Source organism: Manis pentadactyla, chromosome 2 (genome assembly GCF_030020395.1).
Source record: "Manis pentadactyla isolate mManPen7 chromosome 2, mManPen7.hap1, whole genome shotgun sequence".
Lineage (NCBI taxonomy): Eukaryota > Metazoa > Chordata > Mammalia > Pholidota > Manidae > Manis > Manis pentadactyla.
This window is the reverse complement of record NC_080020.1, coordinates 14282613-14301645: the sequence shown is the minus strand read 5'-3', so window position 1 is coordinate 14301645 and position 19033 is coordinate 14282613. Positions and strand designations below refer to the sequence as shown.

The 19033-nt window shown below is 39.3% G+C and overlaps 1 protein-coding gene and 1 long non-coding RNA gene across 8 annotated transcripts in view; one reads left to right on the top strand and one right to left on the bottom strand.

Annotated features, from left to right (window-relative positions):
* SACS (sacsin molecular chaperone) overlaps window positions 1-19033 on the top strand; it is a 137306-nt gene that overhangs the window by 30512 nt on the left and 87761 nt on the right. For all 4 annotated transcript variants that reach the window (XM_057490278.1, XM_057490271.1, XM_057490272.1 and 1 more), the window contains exon 2: window positions 13168-13688. In XM_057490278.1, the coding sequence (XP_057346261.1) occupies window positions 13669-13688 (20 nt within the window). In that variant the 5' untranslated portion in view covers window positions 13168-13668. The remainder of the gene's footprint in view (window positions 1-13167; window positions 13689-19033) is intronic.
* On the bottom strand, window positions 5225-13516 carry LOC130680140 (uncharacterized). 4 transcript variants are annotated; one of them, XR_008993181.1, is made up of 3 exons: window positions 13395-13516; window positions 13060-13300; window positions 5225-9524 (listed from the first exon to the last, which is right to left on the bottom strand). It is a non-coding gene; the product is annotated as an uncharacterized LOC130680140 (long non-coding RNA). The 4 variants fall into 4 exon arrangements; XR_008993179.1 differs by lacking the exon at window positions 5225-9524 and adding an exon at window positions 9719-10994; XR_008993177.1 differs by lacking the exon at window positions 5225-9524 and adding an exon at window positions 9720-10994 and having other exon boundaries at window positions 13156-13300.

The window sequence follows — 19033 nt, the reverse complement described above, 5'->3', positions numbered from 1 at the left end:
GGATGAGAGAAGGACATGAATCAGCAAGCAGACAATATCATTAATACATGTCATGTTACGTCCTGTGTTAAAGAATATTGTATTAGCAAAAAGAGTGGCATCTGATATTGGCAACAGTTGTGCACAGTTTATTAAGGACCTTTAGACATAGGTCCAGTTGTCTTTACGATGAATCTGCATGTGGATGGGGCAAGCTAGCCCTGTGTTACAGGTGAGGAAAGTTGAGCATAGGAGATGGAGTGATTGTAAAGTTGTGGTCACCGTGCTGCCACTCTCCCCAACATGCTGGTGGGAGCAGCTTTCTTTCCCACTGGGGATGGTGTGAGAAGAGAAGGAGGTAATAACTCAAGGGCCTGCACCATGTCAGGCTCTCAACAGAAGGAGATAACATAAGAGATGGAAGTTGAAGGACTTGTGTCTCAGTCCCGGAAGATATGTTCTTTGACTTATCTGGACATCAGTTTCCCTATCTGTAAATGGAGTTAATGATGCCCTACCAAGTCACGGTGAAGCTAAAATGAGATGCTGTCCATGAAATCACTTTAACAAGTTAAAAATACCATATCTCTACGTGAGAATCTTATTCTACTGCATTATAATTTACTATCAACAACATTCCAACTGTATATTAAATCTGAAATATGCTAATTTTCTTGGCCTTATTAATGAACCACATAAACACAAAATCATCATGAAAGCAATAAAAAGTATTGGATTTGTTATATCATGATGAATTTGATTGCTTCTTGAGGAAGTGCCTTAAATTTGTTGGTTACTTTGAAGGTTCACATTTCTTATTTTTTAAATTGCATTAGATTGCTGTTCAGTCATATCAGATGCCATATAAAAGATTGCTAGCTTTTATCTTCCATGCAATGTCATTGTTCAGGATTTATAAAAGTAAATGTGTGATATATTGAAGCACTAAAAAGTGGATACATTGTCAGATGAAGATTTATAAATAAGAGGAGTATTAAACAGCATAAAAATCCTATACAGTGTTAATCATACAATTAGTAAGGAACAAAAAGCATTTCTGGAGTTTAAAATAATAAAAATGAAGTAGAACTACGTACATATCTAATTGCAAGTGGGGATGTGTTCATATATCTGCATATTTAGAAAGTATAATTATGGCACACCGAGAAATGGATATTTGTTGAATTGAATAAAGGTGTATGTGTCTGTTTGTATGAAATCATGAATTGGGAATAAAAAAAGACTTTTTAATATTAATTTTGCCTATATGTTTTGGTGTTGGATTACTACAAAGAAATTATGAGAATAAACTAAACAGTAACTGCTTTATGAATCTTAATGTGCTGTACACATTTCGGTATTGGTATTTGACAAGTGGTCCGGTTTAATGAGGAAATCCCATGAACGAGGGGTCTGGAGCTCGTTTGGAGCTGTGCAACTTCCTCAGTGTGACCTGGAAATGGCTCAGTGCCAAGGGGCACAGTGGGGGTGGGCACATTCTGTCTCTCCCTCCACACTGCTGCTCTAGAGCTAGAGTTTACCAAGATTGACATCATTGTAAACGAGCATCTATATAACTTGCCATAGACTGGCCTGGGGTCTCTAGTCACCTTGTCCCTTTCTATCATGCTTTAAACTCTTTGAAAGTCTATCTCTAAACCTATAATATGAGGAAACTATCTGTGCTACCTCTTTTATAAGGTCATCTTGAGGGTCACATGAAACAATGTATGTAATTCTAAAGGACTACACTAGTGCAAGGTACTGTGATTTAAATACCACGTGCAGAATTTCATATTAACTAGGAAGGGTTTACTGGTACTATAGGATCTTTGGAACCCTAAGGAATACTTAGGAATGCTTTGGGGAAAATTTCTGATGGGGTGTTTCACAAGGTATAGGATGCGTGGTCTCTTAACAGAGAGGATGGCTGGAAGGAGTAGGTGCTACTCAAGGAGGCACCAAAGAAATGAGCTCATGGAGTGGGGATTTGACCTCTTTTGCAAGTCTCTCCCTTTTTGCCCCCCATCGCTTCCTCTCCCTTCTTTCCTCATTTTAAAAAACTCATATTGCATAGACTCTATCATTCCACACATTCTTAATTAACAGCTATTATGATAACAAATGAAAGCTATTCAAGACACTTGTTTCAAAGAAAGATGTCATTATATATTCTTCATCATGTTATAAACCTATTTTCAATATTATCCCAGGTAAAAGACACAACTTGTAGTATAAATTTAATTTTTATTAATTTTTAAATGAAAATATTATACATGCAGAAGGGTATGTACAAATTAGTCTTGCACCCACTTTTCTTTTCGTTTTATTTATTAAGGTATCACTGATACACACTCTTATGAAGGTTTCACATGAAAAACATCATGGTTACTACATTCACCCATATTATCAAGTCCCCCCCACACCCCACTGCAGTCACTGTCCATCAGCATAATAATATGCCACAGAGTCACTACTTTTCTTCTCTGTGCTACACTGTCTTTCCCTTGACCCCCCCCACAGTATGTGTACCAATCATAATACCCCTCAATCCCCTTCTCCCACCCTCCTCTCCCACCCTCCCCCAACTCTCCCCTTTGGTAACCGCTGGTCCCTTCTTGGAGTCTGTGAGTCTGCCGCTGTTTTGTTCCTTCAGTTTTGCTTTATTGTTATAGTGCACAAATGAGTGAAATCATTTGGCACTTGTCTCTCTCCGTCTGGCTCATTTCACTGAGCATATGATAGGATTTGTTTTCTTCTCATGGCTGAATAGTATTCCATTGTGTATATGTACCACATCTTCTTTATCCATTCATCTACTGATGGACACTTAGGTTGCTTCTACATTTTGGCTATTGTAAATAGTGCTGCGATAAATATAGGGGTGCATATGTCTTTTTGAATCTGAGATTTTGCTTTCTTTGGGTAAATTCCTAGAAGTTGAATTCCCAGGTCAAATGGTATTTCTGTTTTTGTTTTTTTGAGCGACCTCCATATTGCTTTCCACAATGGCTGAACTAATTTAGATTCCCACCAAAAGGGTAGGAGGGTTCTCCTTTCTCTGCATCCTCGCCAGCATTTGTTGTTCCTAGTCTTTTTGATATTGACTATCCTAACTGGTGTGAGGTGGTATCTCATTGTGGTTTTAATTTGCATTTCTCTGATAATTAACGACATGGAGCATCTTTTCATGTGCCTGTTGACCATCTGAATTTCTTCTTTGGAGAATTGTCTGTTCATATCCTCCACCATTTTTTAATAGGTTATTTGCTTTTTGGGTGTTGAGGCACGTGAGTTCTTTATATATTTTGGATTTTAACCCCTTGTTGAATATATTTGCAAATATATTCTCCCATTCTGTAGGATGCCTTTTTACTCTACTGATGGTGTCCTTTGCTGTACAGAAGCTTTTAGGTTTGGTGTAGTCCCATTTGTTCATTTTTGCTTTTGTTTCCTTTGCCCGAGGAGATGTGTTCAGGAAAAAGTTGCTCATGTTTATATTCAGGAGGTTTTGCCTATGTTTTCTTCTAAGAGTTTTATAGTTTCATGACTTACACTCAGGTCTTTGATCCATTTTGAGTTTACTTTTGTGTATGGAGTTAGACAGTAATGCAGTTTCATTCTTACATGTAGCTGTCCAGTTTTGCCAACACCAGTTGCTGAAGAGGCTGTCATTTCCCCATTGTACGTCTATGGCTCCCTTATCATATATTAATTGACCATGTATGCTTGGGTTTATATCTGGGCTCTCTAATCTGTTCCATTGGTCTACCATTCTGTTCTAGTGCCAGTACCAAACTGTCTTGGTAACTGTGTCTTTGTCATAGAGCTTGAAGTCAGGGAGCCTAATTCCCCCAGCTTTATTCTTCCTTCTCCAGGATTGCTTTGGCTATTCGGGGTCTTTTGTGGTTCCATATGAATTTTAGATCTATTTGCTCTAGTTTATTGAAGAATGCTGTTGGTATTTTGATAGGGATTGCATTGAATCTGTAGATTGCCTTAGGCAGGATGGCCATTTTGAAAATACTAATTCTTCTTATCCATGAGCATGGGATGTTTTTCCATTTATTTGTGTCTGCTTTAATTTCTCTCATGAGTGTCTTGTAGTTTACAGAGTATAGTTCTTTCACTTCCTTGGTTAGGCTTATTCCTAGGTATTTTATTCTTTTTGACGCAAATGTGAATGGAATTGTTTCCTAATTTCTCTTTCTGCTAGTTCATCATTAGTGTATAGGAATGCAACAGATTTCTGTGTATTAATTTTGTATCCTGCAACTGTGCTGAATTCCTATATTAGATCTAGTAGTTTTGGAGTGGATTCTTTAGGGTTTTTTATGTACAATATCATGTCATCTGTAAACAGTGACAGTTTAACATCTTCTTTACCAATCTGGATGCCTTTTATTTCTTTGTGTTGTCTGATTGCTGTGGCTAGGACCTCCAGTACTATGTTGAATAAAAGTGGAGAGAGTGGGCATCCTTGTCTTGTTCCCGATCTTAAAGGAAAGCCTTTCAGCTTCTTGCTGATAAGTATGATGTTGGCTGTGGGTTTGTTGTATATGGCCTTTATTATGTTGAGGTACTTGTCCTTTATACCCATTTTGTTGGGAATTTTTATCATGAATGGATGTTGAATTTTGTCAAATGCTTTTTTGGCATCTATGGAGAGAGGATCATATGGTTTTTGTCCTTTTTGTTGATGTGGTGGATGATGTTGATGGATTTTCTAATATTGTACCATCCTTGCATACCTGGAATAAATCCTACTTGATCATGATGGATGAGCTTTTTGATCTGTTTTTTAATTCAGTTTGCTAATATTTTGTTGAGTATTTTTCCATCTATGTTCATTAGGAATACTGGACTGTAATTTTCTTTTTTTGTAGTTTCTTTGCCTGGTTTTGGTATTATAGTGATGCTAGTCTCATAGAATGAGTTTGGAAATATTCCCTCCTCTTCTACTTTTTGGAAAACTTTAAGGAGGATGGGTATTAGGTCTTCACTTAATGTTTGATAAAATTCAGCAGTGAAACCATCTGGTCCATGGGTTTTGTTCTTAGGCAGTTTTTTGATTAGCATTTCAATTTCGTTGCTGGTAATTGGTCTGTTCAGTTTTTTTGTTTCTTTCTGGGTCAGCCTTGGAAAGTTGTTATTTTTCTAAAAAGTTGTCCATTTCTTCTAGGTTATCCAGTTTGTTACCATATAATTTTTCATAGTATTCCCTAATAACTCTTGGTATTTCTGTGGTGTCTGTGGTGATTTTTCCTTTCTCATCTCTGATTCTGTTTATGTGTGTAGACTCTCTTTTTTTATTGGTAAATCTGGCTAGGGGTTTATCTGTTTTGTTTATTTTTTCAAAGAACCAGCTCCTACTTTGATTGATTCTATTGTTTTATTCTTCTCGATTTTATTTATTTCTGCTCTAACCTTTATTATGTCCCTCCTTCTACTGACTTTGGGCCTCATTTGTTCTTCTTTTTCTAGTTTCATTAATTGTGAGTTTAGACTGTTCATATGGGATTGTTCTTTCCTGAGGTAGGCCTGTATTGCAATATACTTCCCCCTTAGCACGGCCTTTGCTGCATCCCACAGATTTTGCGGTGTTAAAATATTGTTGTCATTTGTCTCTGAATATTACTTGATCTCTGTTTTTATTTGGTTATTGATCCATTGGTTATTTAGGAGCATGTTGTTAAGACTCCATGTGTTTGTGGGATTTTTCATTTTCTTTGAGTAACTTATTTCTAGTTTCATACCTTTGTGGTCTGAGAAGCTGGTTGGTACAATTTCAATCTTTTTGAATTTACTGAGGCTCTTTTTGTGACCTAGTATATGATCTATTCTTGAAAATGTTCCATGTGCACTTGAGAAGAATGTGTATCCTGCTGCTTTTGGGTGTAGAGTTCTGTAGATGTCTGTTAGGTCCATCTATTCTAATGTGTTGTTCAATGCCTCTGTCTCCTTACTTATTTTCTGTCTGGTTGATCCTTTGGAGTGAGTGGAGTGTTGAATTCTCCTAGAATGAATGCATTGCATTCTATTTCCTCTTTACTTCTGTTAGTATTTGTTTCACATATGTAGTTGCTCCTATGTTGGGTGCATATATATTTATAATGGTTATATCTTCTTGTTGGATCGACCCCTTTATCATGGTGTAATGTCCTTCTTTGTCTCTTGTTACTTTCTTTGTTTTGAAGTCTATTTTGTCTGATACAAGTACTGCATCTCCTGCTTTTTTCTCCTTATTAGTTGCATGAAATATCTTTTCCGTCCCTTCACTTTTAGTCTGTGTATGTCTTTGGGTTTGAAGTGAGTCTCTTGCAGGCAGCATAGAGATGGGTCTTGTTTTTTTATCCATTCAGTGAATCTGTGTCTTTTGATTGGTGCATTCAGACTGTTTACATTTAGGCTGATTATCAATAGGTAGGTACTTATTGCCATTCTAGGCTTTAGATTCATGGGTACCAAAGGTTCAAGGGAACTTCCTTACTATCTAAGAGTCTAATTTAACTCACTCAGTATGCTATAACAAACACAATCTAAAGGTTCTTTTTTTTCCCCTCCTTTTTCTTCTTCCTCCATTCTTTGTATATTAGGTATCATATTCTGTATTCTTTGTCCATCCCTTGAATGACTTTGAGGGTAGTTGATTAGATTTTGCATTTGCTTAGTAATTAATTGGTCTACTTTCTTTACTGTGGTTTTATTTCCCCTGGTGACAACGATTTAGCCTTAGGAACATTTCCATCTATAGCAGTCCCTCCATGTAGGATCAGTTTGTGGGAGGTAAATTCTCTCAACTTTTGCTTATCTGGAAATTGTTTAATCCCTCCTTCAAATTTAAATGATCGTCTTCCTGGGTAGAGTATTCTTGGTTCGAAGCCCTCCTGTTTCATTCCATTAGATATATCATGTCACTCCCTTCTGGCCTCTAAGGTTTCTGTTGAGAAGTCTGATGATATCCTGCTGGGTTTTCCTTTGTATGTGATCTTTTCTTTCTCTCTGGGTGATTATAATATTCTGTCCTTATCCTTGATCTTGCCATTTTAATTACTATATGTCTTGGTGTTGTCTTCCTTGGGTCCTTTGTTTTGGGTGATCTGTGCACCTCCATGGCCTGAGAGACTATCTCCTTCCCCAGATTTGGGGAGTTTTCAGTAATTACCTCCTCAAAGACACTTTCTATCCCTTTCTCTCTGTCTTCTTCTTCTGGTACTCCTATAAAGTGAATGTTGTTCTGTTTGGATTGGTCACAATGTTCTCTCAATATTGTTTCATTCCTAGAGATCCTTTTTTTCTCTCTGTGCCTCAGCTTCTTCATATTCCTCTTCTCTAATTTCTATTCTCTAATCATTAAGAAAGATACCGAATTTCTTAATGATTGAATATCTGTCCTAAATTTGTCCCTGAGTTCTTGAATATTTTTCTGTAGCTCCATGAGTGTTTTTATGATTTTTATTTTGAGGTCTCTTTCAGTGGGATTGGTGACTTCAGTTTCACTTGGCCATCTTTCTAGTGTTTGTGGGATTTGGGTTTGAACCAGGTTCCTTTGACATTTCACATTTGTAGGTGACACCCTCTAGTATTCAGAAGCTCTACTCTCTCAAGGTGCTCAGCCCCTGGAGAGATGGCGGGGATCACAGGTGAGTGGTGCTGGTGCTTGTCTGGAGGAAAGGGCTCTTTCCTGTTTCCCATGCCAGGGCCAGTGGGCTGAGCATGCAGGGCGGAGCCTCTATGCTATGGACTTGTAGCTGCCATAGCCAGGTCCGTCCTCTGGCTGGCCAGGCACAGTGGTGGGGGTAGCCTGTTTGCAAGCTGGTGCCAGCCGGGGGGAATGAGTGGCAGGCTGTGTATCATGGTAGGGGGCCTCATAGCTGTGTTGCCAGCCAGTGCGATGGAGTGCTTGAAGTTCTTGAAAGTTCCCAACCTCTGGGCTGATTGCACTGGGACAATTTTGTCCACCTGTCCTTTCTCCTGAGCATCAAGCTCTGTACAGCCCTTGCCCCTTTAGCAGCCCTCTCACTGTTAGAAGTCTCGCAAGAGTGCTCACCTTCTGTTACAAAGTGGCTGTTTTTTGGTGCCTGTTCTCCACAAGTGTCTGAAATCTCAGTCTCTCCAAGTATTCTGCCTGTCTTAGCTTTCTAACCCCAGTAATCTCCAGAGTACCATGTAATGTAAGTTTTTGCTCCCAGAGAATATCTCCAGGGCTCGATGTTCAGCAGTTGTAGGCCTCCACCCACTCCCTGCTATATTTCTCTTCTTCCTGCCAGTGAGCTGGGGTGGGGGAAGGGTTTGGGTCCTGCCGGATCAGGGCGTTGGTACTTTACCCTTTTCCAGTAAGGTCTGCTCTGTTTCCCAGGTGTAGGCAGTCTGCCGCAGCCTTCTTTCCTGTTGCTTTTTCAGTATTAGTTGTGTTTGCTATATTTTCATATTATGTGTGGTTTTGGGAGGAGGTTTGTGTCTCATCTCTCACATCACCATCTTTAAGCCAATCCACCCACTTTTCTTTTTAGGTTGTTTCCTTTTTTATTGTCAGTAGTTCTTTATATATCCTGGACACACAACTTATGACAATTATCTGTGTGGCAAATATTGACTGATTTATGTAGCTTGCCTTGGGTGAATGGATGTTCTTCATTTTAATGTGACATCTGTTATTTTATGGAGAGTACTTTCTATTTGCTGGTTAAGGAATTCTTCTCTATCCTGAGGTAATAAAGGCACTCTGTTATATTTCTTCCTAAAAACTCTAAGGTTTGATTTTCTCACATATACCCTCAATCATCTGTCATTGATATTTGTGTACAGTATGAAGTACAGATAAATTTTTTTAATGTAGATAACCACTTGTCCCAGTAACATTTTTTTAAATGGCCCAGCTTTCCCCACTGAGCTCTCTAAATACCTCTGTCATATTTCTCTTAATGCCTAAGTATGTTTCTAAGCTTTTTACTCTGTTCCTGTGTGAATACCAAACTAACTTACTTATTATGGTTTTACATTAAGGTTTGATATTTAGGAAAGCAAATCTTTTACTCTTCTGGAGTGTCTTTCTTTATTCTTGTTACTTTGTTTTTGATTAAAACTTTTAAAATCACCTTGTCAAGTTTTATTTAAAAATGTTGTTGGAATTTTGATTGGAAATCCCTTGAATGAAAAAATCAATTTTAGGAGAGTTGACATTTCAGTTATATTTAGCTGTCTTATCCAGCTCATATGTCCCTTTTAGGAAGGACCTCTTTAATGTCTTTTGTTAAAGTTACCCATTTTCTTCTAAGATTCTTTATAAGTCATTTTGTTATAATTATTGCAAGGGAAATTATTTTTTCCTGTTATTATAAATGGCTCTTTTAAAAAAAAGCCTTGAAAAGCCCCTCTTGCTGGTATGTAGAATTTGTATCAGCAATCTTGATACACTTTATTATTAATTCAGTTTTAAATTTTTATGGAATATTCCATCTATGAATAGTGACAATCTTGTTTCCCCCTCCCACCCTTTATCCTTCCTTGCTCTTCTGCTTTTTCTGTCTTGTACTGGCCAGCACCTGCAGGAAAATGTTGGATGGAAGTAGAGACAGGAAGTATGAGGTTTTCCTTTAAGGAAATTCTTGTCTGCTTGCTATTTACCAAATGGTTTTTGTTTCCTTCCTTCCTCCTTTCCTCCCTCCCTCCCTTTCTCTCTCCCTCTCTTCCTTCCTTCTTTCCTTCCTTCCTTCCTCTCCCTCCCTTCCTTTCTTTCTGTCATTAATGGATGTTGAATTTTATCCTCTGACAAATCCATCAATTTGCTCATAAGGTATTATTTTTATTATACATTGCTGGATTCAGCTTGCTAATATGTACTTTCATCTGTGTTCCTAAGTGAGATTGACCAGTAATTTTCCTGTTTTGCATTGTCCCAAAGTAGTTTAGATAATCTAATTTGGGAATATTATCAGCCTAATGAAAGTATTTGGCTTTGTTATCTGTTTTTATGTTGCCTGGTCAAATCTATAAAATATTAGTGTTACCTGTTTATTGAAATTTAATACAACTCATCAGTAAAACCATACAGCCTGATGTTTTCTATGTGGGGAGGTTTTAAATGTCTGTGATTGAATCTTTTCAATAGGATTGACTCATTTCTTGAATTCATTTTGGTAGTTCATATTTTTTTCCAGGAATTTGTCTATTTTCAAAATTTGCAAATTTGTTATCTTAAAGTTTTTATAATATTCTCTTATTTGATTTCTGGTGTATCCCATTTTCATTCCCAATATTGTTTTTCTGTATGTGTGTGATATCTTTGTTTTTATCATGTCTTGTCTTGCCACAAGTGTGCCAATTTTATTAGTATTTTTAAAGAACTCTCTTTTGGTTTTGCTGGTATTTTCCATTGTATCTTTGTTTTCCACTTAATTCTGCTCTCATCTTGATTTCATATCTGATTTATCCCCATTACTTTTTTTCTAAGTTCTTGAAATGGATACTTATTTTCGACCTTTTTTCATTCCGAGTGAAATCATTAAAGGCTTGTAAATGTAACCATAAATTCACTAATCTCCATTTTTCATGAAGAAAGAACAGGTCAGAGACTCAGTGTTTCTCATGGTACTTGTCTCCAACCAGAATTTAATAAGATTCCCTTTGCATTAATTTTATTTATCATTGTAGTTACCCTCTGTTTATGACACATGATACTAGGTTTCCATTTATTTTGTGGATGGGAAGTTTCCTTTTGTAATACATTTATTTAAGTAGAGCCATTTTAAGGAAAACTATTAAATAAATAATGAACAGCTGGTCCACAAATAGGCCAAAGATCCCCCCTAAGTGTATTATGTTGCATCGCAAATATGAAAAAAAAATATGAGGGTGATTCATCAGTGACTATAGTTTGGGAAACTGATGTTCCAGGCAACAGGTTGCCTTCTCTCATCCACATGCACGATCTCATTGGCATACACAGTTGTTCAATCATAGGGGGTAGTTTCTGAGCAATAAGACAGCTCCTGCAGAGATGCACATGTACAAACCTGCCAGTGTCAATAAAGGAAATAATATTTTTCAAAATTCTAAATTGTGGGTTAGGTGTTAATTATTGAGGTGATATTAAATTTAAAGATTGGATTACTAGAGAGAGAGTTTGGGAGCTGTTAGGGACACAGTGGTCCCTGGGACCCAGCATGGGCTCATCAAGAACATATGTATGTTAATGTACTTGCACATTTGACAAGAGTATTGACTGGTAACTCAGTGCAGGCAGGAGAAAGACTATATCTTGGCCTAAGCAATACACTGGGCAAAGTCCGCATATGTTGCTAGAAATGATAGAAATAAATGTGCTTGATAATAGTACATTCATTAGGGCTCAGAGATATCTAGGAAAAACTATTCAAAGATTTTTTTTTGGTTATGAATGTATAATTTGCCAAAGGTCTCTATGCTGTTTAGCAGTTTTATGAAACATGCCATGTAATTTGAAGTAATATTCCAGTTACAGAATATGTATTTTAAAGATATTGATAAACTGGAGTTAGAGATGGAACTCTCTATTCAGTGAGGTTGATAAGCATGAACATGCAGCGTTCCACTCAGATCTGTATTTATTTCCCTCTAATGTTCCCACGGAGACAGAACACCATCAACAGGTGACCTTTGCGGGCTGAAGGCAAAGCCTTGGCAGCCTTACTTCAAGTACAACTAATTCCAGACTTCCCTTGGAATCTCCTATTTTGTCATAAACCTGTATCTGTTCTGCAATATATTCATATTTTATGGTTATACTTAAAATGACATTTTAACTGACAAAATCTTTTTTATTTCAAGGACATATTTGGATTGATTCCTTTTCTCAGAATTATTGATGAATTAAAAATAGATATACTTGTCTGGAATCAGATTTTTACAGGTGGCAATAACATAGAATTACTCCAGTCCTCTTTGTTTTACAAAGAAATTGACCATAATTCTCCACTTTATTATACATAATCTTTCTTAACTTAAACATTTCAAGTTGAAGAGTCCAATTTCTAAAATCCACTATCAAACAAAAGGATTTCATCCTGTTATAGAACTTCTTCATTTAATTGTAATTCTTTAGTTGTAATTTTAAATACAGAGTTTCTCTAATTCTTGACACATGGCAATCAAAATTTTAGGATATATGATTTTATATGAAAGAATAATAAGATTTTGGATTGGTTTATTCCATTAATCTCACCCATGATGCCTAATACTGTTTTTATCATAGCAAGTTGCTGGGGAAGTGTTTACAGTAAATTTTTAGTCCTTTTCATGGGTTTTAATGAATCCAAGAATCTATGGCATTGGAAGTATAGCTTAGACTATTATCTGTGCATCACTTTTGTCTCTAATGAAACATGGTTGGGTAGCAGCCACAGAGAAAGTCAGGAGCTGGTTTTCCAGTTTCCAGTCCCTCATTTCCTAGTTGAGTGCATTTAAAGTTACCTAACTTCATGTGACCCAGTTTCTTAGCATATATTAGCAATTCTATGTCTCTTGTTCAGTCTACTTCAAAGAAGATATTATCACAAAGAAATGTGGTAATATCTAGGAGATCACCTTGAAAATTATGAAGTATTTATAACCATGATAGTTGCATGAATGGATACAAAATGCAATCTCATGTGTCCCTCTGATCATTGTTGTAAAAGTTTGTCATTTTCTTTTTTATTTTATTTCTTAAAACTTAGACTATCACAGGCACCAGTGGTTATTGAGAATATTAGTAGCAAAATAAAGACTGGCTTTTAGACACATTTTTTTTTTCCTTTTGTACTGTAGATACTTTGCTTTCAAGCATGTGTGATGTGTAAAGTTATATGTTTGGATTTAAGGGTATTGTTCCTTAAAAAAAGGCACATTCTGTGAAGCACGTATTTCATTCACTTGGAAGAAGGGAAATAGAGGAATGAGAAGCAATGTATGGGAGTGAGAAAATGAAACTAAATTAAGTAGAAATGTTTTTGGTTTCCCGTCTAGTTACACACGTGTGCCTCTGGTTGCGGGGAGAAGGATTAATGCCGTGCTCTTCGGCAGGGCTGCGGTGTGACGGGCAGTTTATAATTAGAAAGTCACCTGAGTGGAGAACCACGGCCGTCTTCCACGAGGAATCACATTTCAGTGACTTTACGCTGAGGACGTTTCCCTGCTCCTTCCTTTACCCTCCCTTACTTTTTCTTTCAGGGTCGCAGAAGTGATGGCAAGATGCAGGAGCACCGGAACCAGAAGCAGGGTGCTCGCCGGGGAGTGTTTAACCTCCGTTGAGATGAGGTGAGGAACCCCGTCTCCAGGATCTTCCGCAGCGTCCTCCCCCAGCCTTCAAAGGAAACGCAGGAGTTTCTCAGATGAAAAGAGCTTACTTATGCTTTGAGGCAAAGCCAAAAAACAATTAGCGAATCAATACTATTTACCGAAGAACTTGCGTGGCCTGTTGGGTGAGAAGGCATAATCCAGGCGGCCCCGACGTTCAGACTGCAGCGTCCCCCTGCTCGGAGGAGCACAGACACGGCTGTGACAATGCTTTCGGGCATCGGATGATGAGGGGACGCGGAGGGGAAGGCCGGCTTTTCACTGGCCGGGCGGAGCTGAACGTGGAACGCCCACTTAAAGGGAACACAAGCGAAAGGCTTAGAAGAAAGGAAAATATTTTCATGGTTTGCACAGACAGATACTCCGGAAGTGAACATGGAGACCGAGGGGAATAGGTAAATGAGTTATTGTTCTAAATTACAACAGTTTGCATTGAGATTTTAAGGCTCTCTGGGTTTCCCCAAATGAAGCACAGGTAGGCAAACTAAGGAGAGCTTTCTGGAAGTAGAAGTGTGTAGGGAGTGTAGGTCCTCCCGTTCTAGCTGGAGTTGTGTGCGCTAGTTCAAGGCTCGGGCTGCAGACCATTACATTTGTCCAGATGGTTTTGGATTTCTGTCTCCTGCTGTGGCTGTTGTAATGGACAGTTTCCCATTTTCTCCTTCATCAGATGGATAATTACTACCTCTTACTGGCCATTTGATTATTTGAAAAATGTTATATAAACAATGGTGAAGTACTTGGAATTGCATGAAGTAATTTGAGAAAGGAGAGTGAGAAGCCTGCTTTTCCTTTATAAACTATGATGATAAAAATAATGCTTGCTACCTTCCTCAAATTTAGTTGCTATTTTATAAGGACATATGCTTATTTTATAAGCTTGAGGATTTATGCAAAAACATATTTATATATATTTATAGTAATCTCTGAAATTTCTATGTGTTCTTTTTTTTCGTAAGCATGTAACAAAACACTCTTTCATTGGTTTTGAATGCTGCCTTCAAATAGTACGTTCAATAAATGAAATTTTAGTGCCATAGAGATCAGGCAAGCCTTCACATCTTGTAACCTAATGATGTCAACAGATAAAAAGACTTCTTAAATTTAGCTTAAATTTGAAACACTGAAAAAACCAATATTTGCTGTTTTCTTTACCTTCAAAAATATTTATTCATTAGACAGAGGAAGTGTTTCAGTACAACTTGCCTCCTAGCAAATCAGAATTAATCAGGACTGCTTGTTACTTAACTTTGTGAATGCATAAGAGTATTGAAACTACTCAATGGATTTCATTTTTACTGACCAATTAGGATATTTGATTGTTTTAGTTTCTAGTATTGTAAGAAGCCATCTGAGATGAATTTTCTTACCATTAGTGGTGCTCAATTGTTTAAACATGAGACAAGTGTACTCATGTATCAGCATGCATTTTATCTCACAGTATTTCTGTGGATTTTTTTTTTTTACCTTCTGAAATGCTTCCACGTAGTGCTTCCTCTTTAGTTTTGAAAGTAAATGTTTTTCAAATTAAAGGTGAATTCATTTTCATTGAACTTACCAGTTAACTGATTTGTTAGAAATAATTTCATTTATAAGTTTATTTTAAAGAGATGTGATTATGAAGAATCATTGATGCTGTCATAAATTTGATGCTAAGTAGAAATGTTCAACAATCAGGATTGATTATTCAACATCTAACATGTTGGAAAATAAGCAGATTAGATTGTCTGCAGTAACTAGGGGATAAATTCTATTTATAGTTGGAAAAAATTATACTAATTTTGAGTGTATCTTTGCAGATTATATAGGCTTTGGGTACTTTAGAATTTCCTCAGAATTTATGTACTTAGTTACTTAAAGCTTATTTATATACCTACTTAAAACTAAAATGTGACTAGAAAAAGCAACATTTATGAATACACATGAATTGAGAGTCAAAGCATCAATATTTTTATAAACACACTTTTACTGAGACATTTAATACTTGTCTTATTAAGACCGTATATGTGTAAAACTTGATTGTCTGGTCTCCTTGTTCCTGGAGCAAGATAACAATTTGTAAAGCTTTCAAGAAGGATCCCGTCTGGGCTTCTTGATCTCTGGGGTGGTTTTCAGGGGTGTAAGCAGTGAAGACTTGCTCAGAACCACAGCGTTAACACTCAGGCCGTTCTCAGAGAACTGGCCTTATGTAAATACTCTGGGAAAATAAGTTAGATTATCTATCCGATAAACAGCTGCAAATATCCTAATTGGTCAGTAAAAATGAAATCCATTAAGTAGTTTCAATACTTTTATGCATTCACAAGGTTAAGTAACAAGCAGTCCTGATTAATCCTGATTTGCTAGGAGGCAAGTTGTACTGAAACACTTCCTCTGTCTAATGAATAAATATTTTTGAAGGTAAAGAAAACAGCAAATATTGGGTTTTTCAATGTTTCAAATTTAAGCTAAATTTAAGAAGTCTTTTTATCTGACTTTTTATCTGAAATGTTTATGCTACAATGAAAGGAGGTATGTTGCTGAATATACCATCTGAATATTTAAGCTAAAACTTGAGACTTAATCTCACTTGTTGAAGGCTGTTTTGGGATTGGTTCTCTCTCCGTTGCTGTCAGGAAGGCAGACTGTGGAGCATGAGGATGTGACAGCACAAAGAGCAGATTCCTGGGTACAGAAGGGTGGCCCGGATTTGGGAAACCATCCCCTAGGATGGCAAGAGAACAATTCTGTTTACTATGTGCCAGGGAGCTTGGCATATTTGGGATTGATTCAGGCTGGTGGCAGTGTCTGAAATCCTTTCTTATGGGTGGTGCTAGACAGATGGGAAAATTGAAGTTATGTGACTTGCTCAGACTCATACATAGGGTTGGTTAAAGAAAAAATTATTTTGATACTTGTAACGGCAAGGAAGACTATTCAGGACTATTGGAGTAAGTGTTATGACCGTTGTGATCGAGGAGAGAGATTAGGCTCAATTCTGAATACAGCAAAGACAGTTGGCAATTTAGAGCCAAGGAACCAAGTGAGAGGATTGCTCCGATGATGTATTAATGTAATAAGAGGACATGGGAGGGGGGTGGGGATCTTTGCTAAACCAGCTGGACAGAATTCTTGCTGAAGGTGGCCAGGGTGATCAGGTATCAAGGGTGAGGGCGGGAGTTTGATTAGCTATTGGGGTGATCAGATAGTAAGGGCAGAGAGATTTTTGCTAAACTGATTTAGCAGGATTCTTGTTAAAACTGGGCTGGGTGGGTGAGAGACGGAGGCCCAGGAGGCTCACTGAAAAGAGGGTTCAGGGCAGCCTTCTGAAGTCCGTTCCAGGAGAGAGGCTTGCTCAGGCTCAAGCCCCGTCCCTGCTGGACCCGCCTCTCCTGCGTCCCTCCGGGGTCTGCCCAGTGCGTCCGCCTCGACATCCAACCTGGGGGTGCAGTGCAGCCCTTCCAGTTAGGATCTCCAGACGAACTGCTGCTGTTAAAGTCTCATTCAACCCACGTGAACTGAGCATGTATTGCATGCCAATGCATCAGGGAATGAAATTGAGATAGGTATTGATGTTTGTGAGTTTACATTCCAGCCAGGGGAGACAGAGCACAATGGATCTAATAAAGAAGTACCTTATACGATGGAACAAAAAGAAAAGGAGGTGAGAGTTGAATGGGCTCACAGGGGAATGCATCACAATTTTAAACAGAATGGTCAGGACAGACCTCATGGAGAAGGTGAAGTCTGAGCAAACACTTGGGGAAGCGAGGGGATCAGTCATAAGCTGTTAGGGGAAGTGTGTGCAGAGCCACTGTGTGGGAGCTGCCTGGCATGTTCCAAGAGTGAGGAGGAGGCTGGCATGCTGGAGGAGTGAGGGTGGGCCAGGTGAAGGTGTGGTCACAGGGGTCGCCCAGATGCCAGACTCAGTGAAGGAAGCGGGGACCCACTGCAGGGTGTAAGGAGTGACATGATCTGACTTCCATTTTTACAGGATCCTTCTAACTGCCCAGCAGAGGCTGGGGGAGAAGTGGGGAGCTGCACTGTGGGTGGTTAGCACAGCCTAGGTGGGAGATGCTGGTGGCTCTGGCCAGGATGCGAAGGATCCTGTAAAAATGTTGGAGTTGGAGGTACTGCTCACCTGACGGTTCTGGGGCAGCTCACGTGTCAGTCGGTTGAGCAAAGCTGTGAGAATATCCTTACCATCTGGCAGTGTTGGAACTGTGAGTACATTTAAGAAGAATATCAGCACGCTGACTGTGATGGGTGTTGTGTCATTCTCTGACAGTCGTCAACTCCCCAGTTCTCTGGCGCCAGCTGGATGTCCGACGACTCACTGACACAAACTTCCTGGTGTCAGCACAGCCTATCTGTAGGCGAAGGGCTCAGTTCCACAAGACTGCCCCCACTCCGGGTGCCTGCCACACATGCAGTCCCCAGGCCACCCTAACTATAAATTCAGGGATTCCCATGATTCTTCCCTACCTCAGGTCAATAACTCACTAGAACATCTCAGAACTGAGAAAGCATTTTCCTCACAACTTCAGGTTATTATAAAGGGTATGTCTCAGGAACAGCCAAATGGAAGAGAAGCACGGGGTAAGAATTGGGGGCAGGGGATGTCCGGGCTTCTGTGCCCTCTCTGGCACACTGCCTCTCCATGGGTTCACCTGCCTGGACGCTTGCTCCCTTAGCCTCCTTGCTGTTTCAGAGGTTTTCTTCAAGTCTCATTATGTAGGCATGGCTGGCTGATCATCGGCCATTGGTTAATGAACATGGTGTGTAGCCCCTCTCTCCTCCCTGGAGGGTGGGGCTGGAGCTGACAGTGGCTTCCTTGGTGCCAGCCCCCCAATCCTGAGGCTCTCTATGGGCCTTGCCATGAGTTACCTCATACAAAAGAGACTCCTGTCACTCAGAAAATCCCAAGGGTTTTAGGAGCCAAGAAGCTCTATGCCAGGACCCAGACAAAGACCAGATATGTATTTTTTACTGTACCACAATAGCAGTCATTAAAATTCAGAAGGGAGAGCAGAGCTTCAGGGAAGCTGAGTCCAAGTATATGAAAACTAGGTCCAGACAAGGAAGAGCAGGTGGGCAGGAGAGGGCCCAGGAAATGAGCCAGCCTATACTTCTCCGGAGGGACAGGAATGGATTCAGGCTTGGAGCCACGGATCTGGTGGCAGGAACCCAGAAACAGCCAGGGTGACAGGGGTCCAAAGAAAGAACAAGTGGATTAGCAACTATTGCACAGTTCCCAAGTTGCTACTGCAACTTCACAAGTATAACTGCGGTCAATTAATATTTATATGGCTGTGGCCTCAAAGCTTCACCTGACTGACAAGACTTCAACACCCAGGATCCTCTCGTCTGCTTAAACTCTTCCCTGGCTATTTCTGGGCATCCTCGGGTGATGATGTTTTATATAGGCTCAGGTTCTTTCCACCTGAGCCTCTCAGTCAAGGGGACCTGTCACGGCCGCTGCAGCAGGTGCCTCTGTGAGACATTATCCCCTGCACCCCATGGACTTCTTGAAGCCAAAGCACCTGTGCCAGCTGTGGATGGGATGGTGAGGGGAGAGGAACGGCCTCCTCAAGCCCATGCTGACTTTGTCGTCTAGGAGGGAAGAAGTGCTGCATGGACCTGGTGCTGTCCAGTATTTCGTGAACACCACACCTGACCTTCAGTTCTCATGGGCTCAAAACCAGTCCCTTGTGTGTGGCCAGAGGGGGGCAAGATAGTTCTGTCCTGTCCCTTTTGTGTCTTC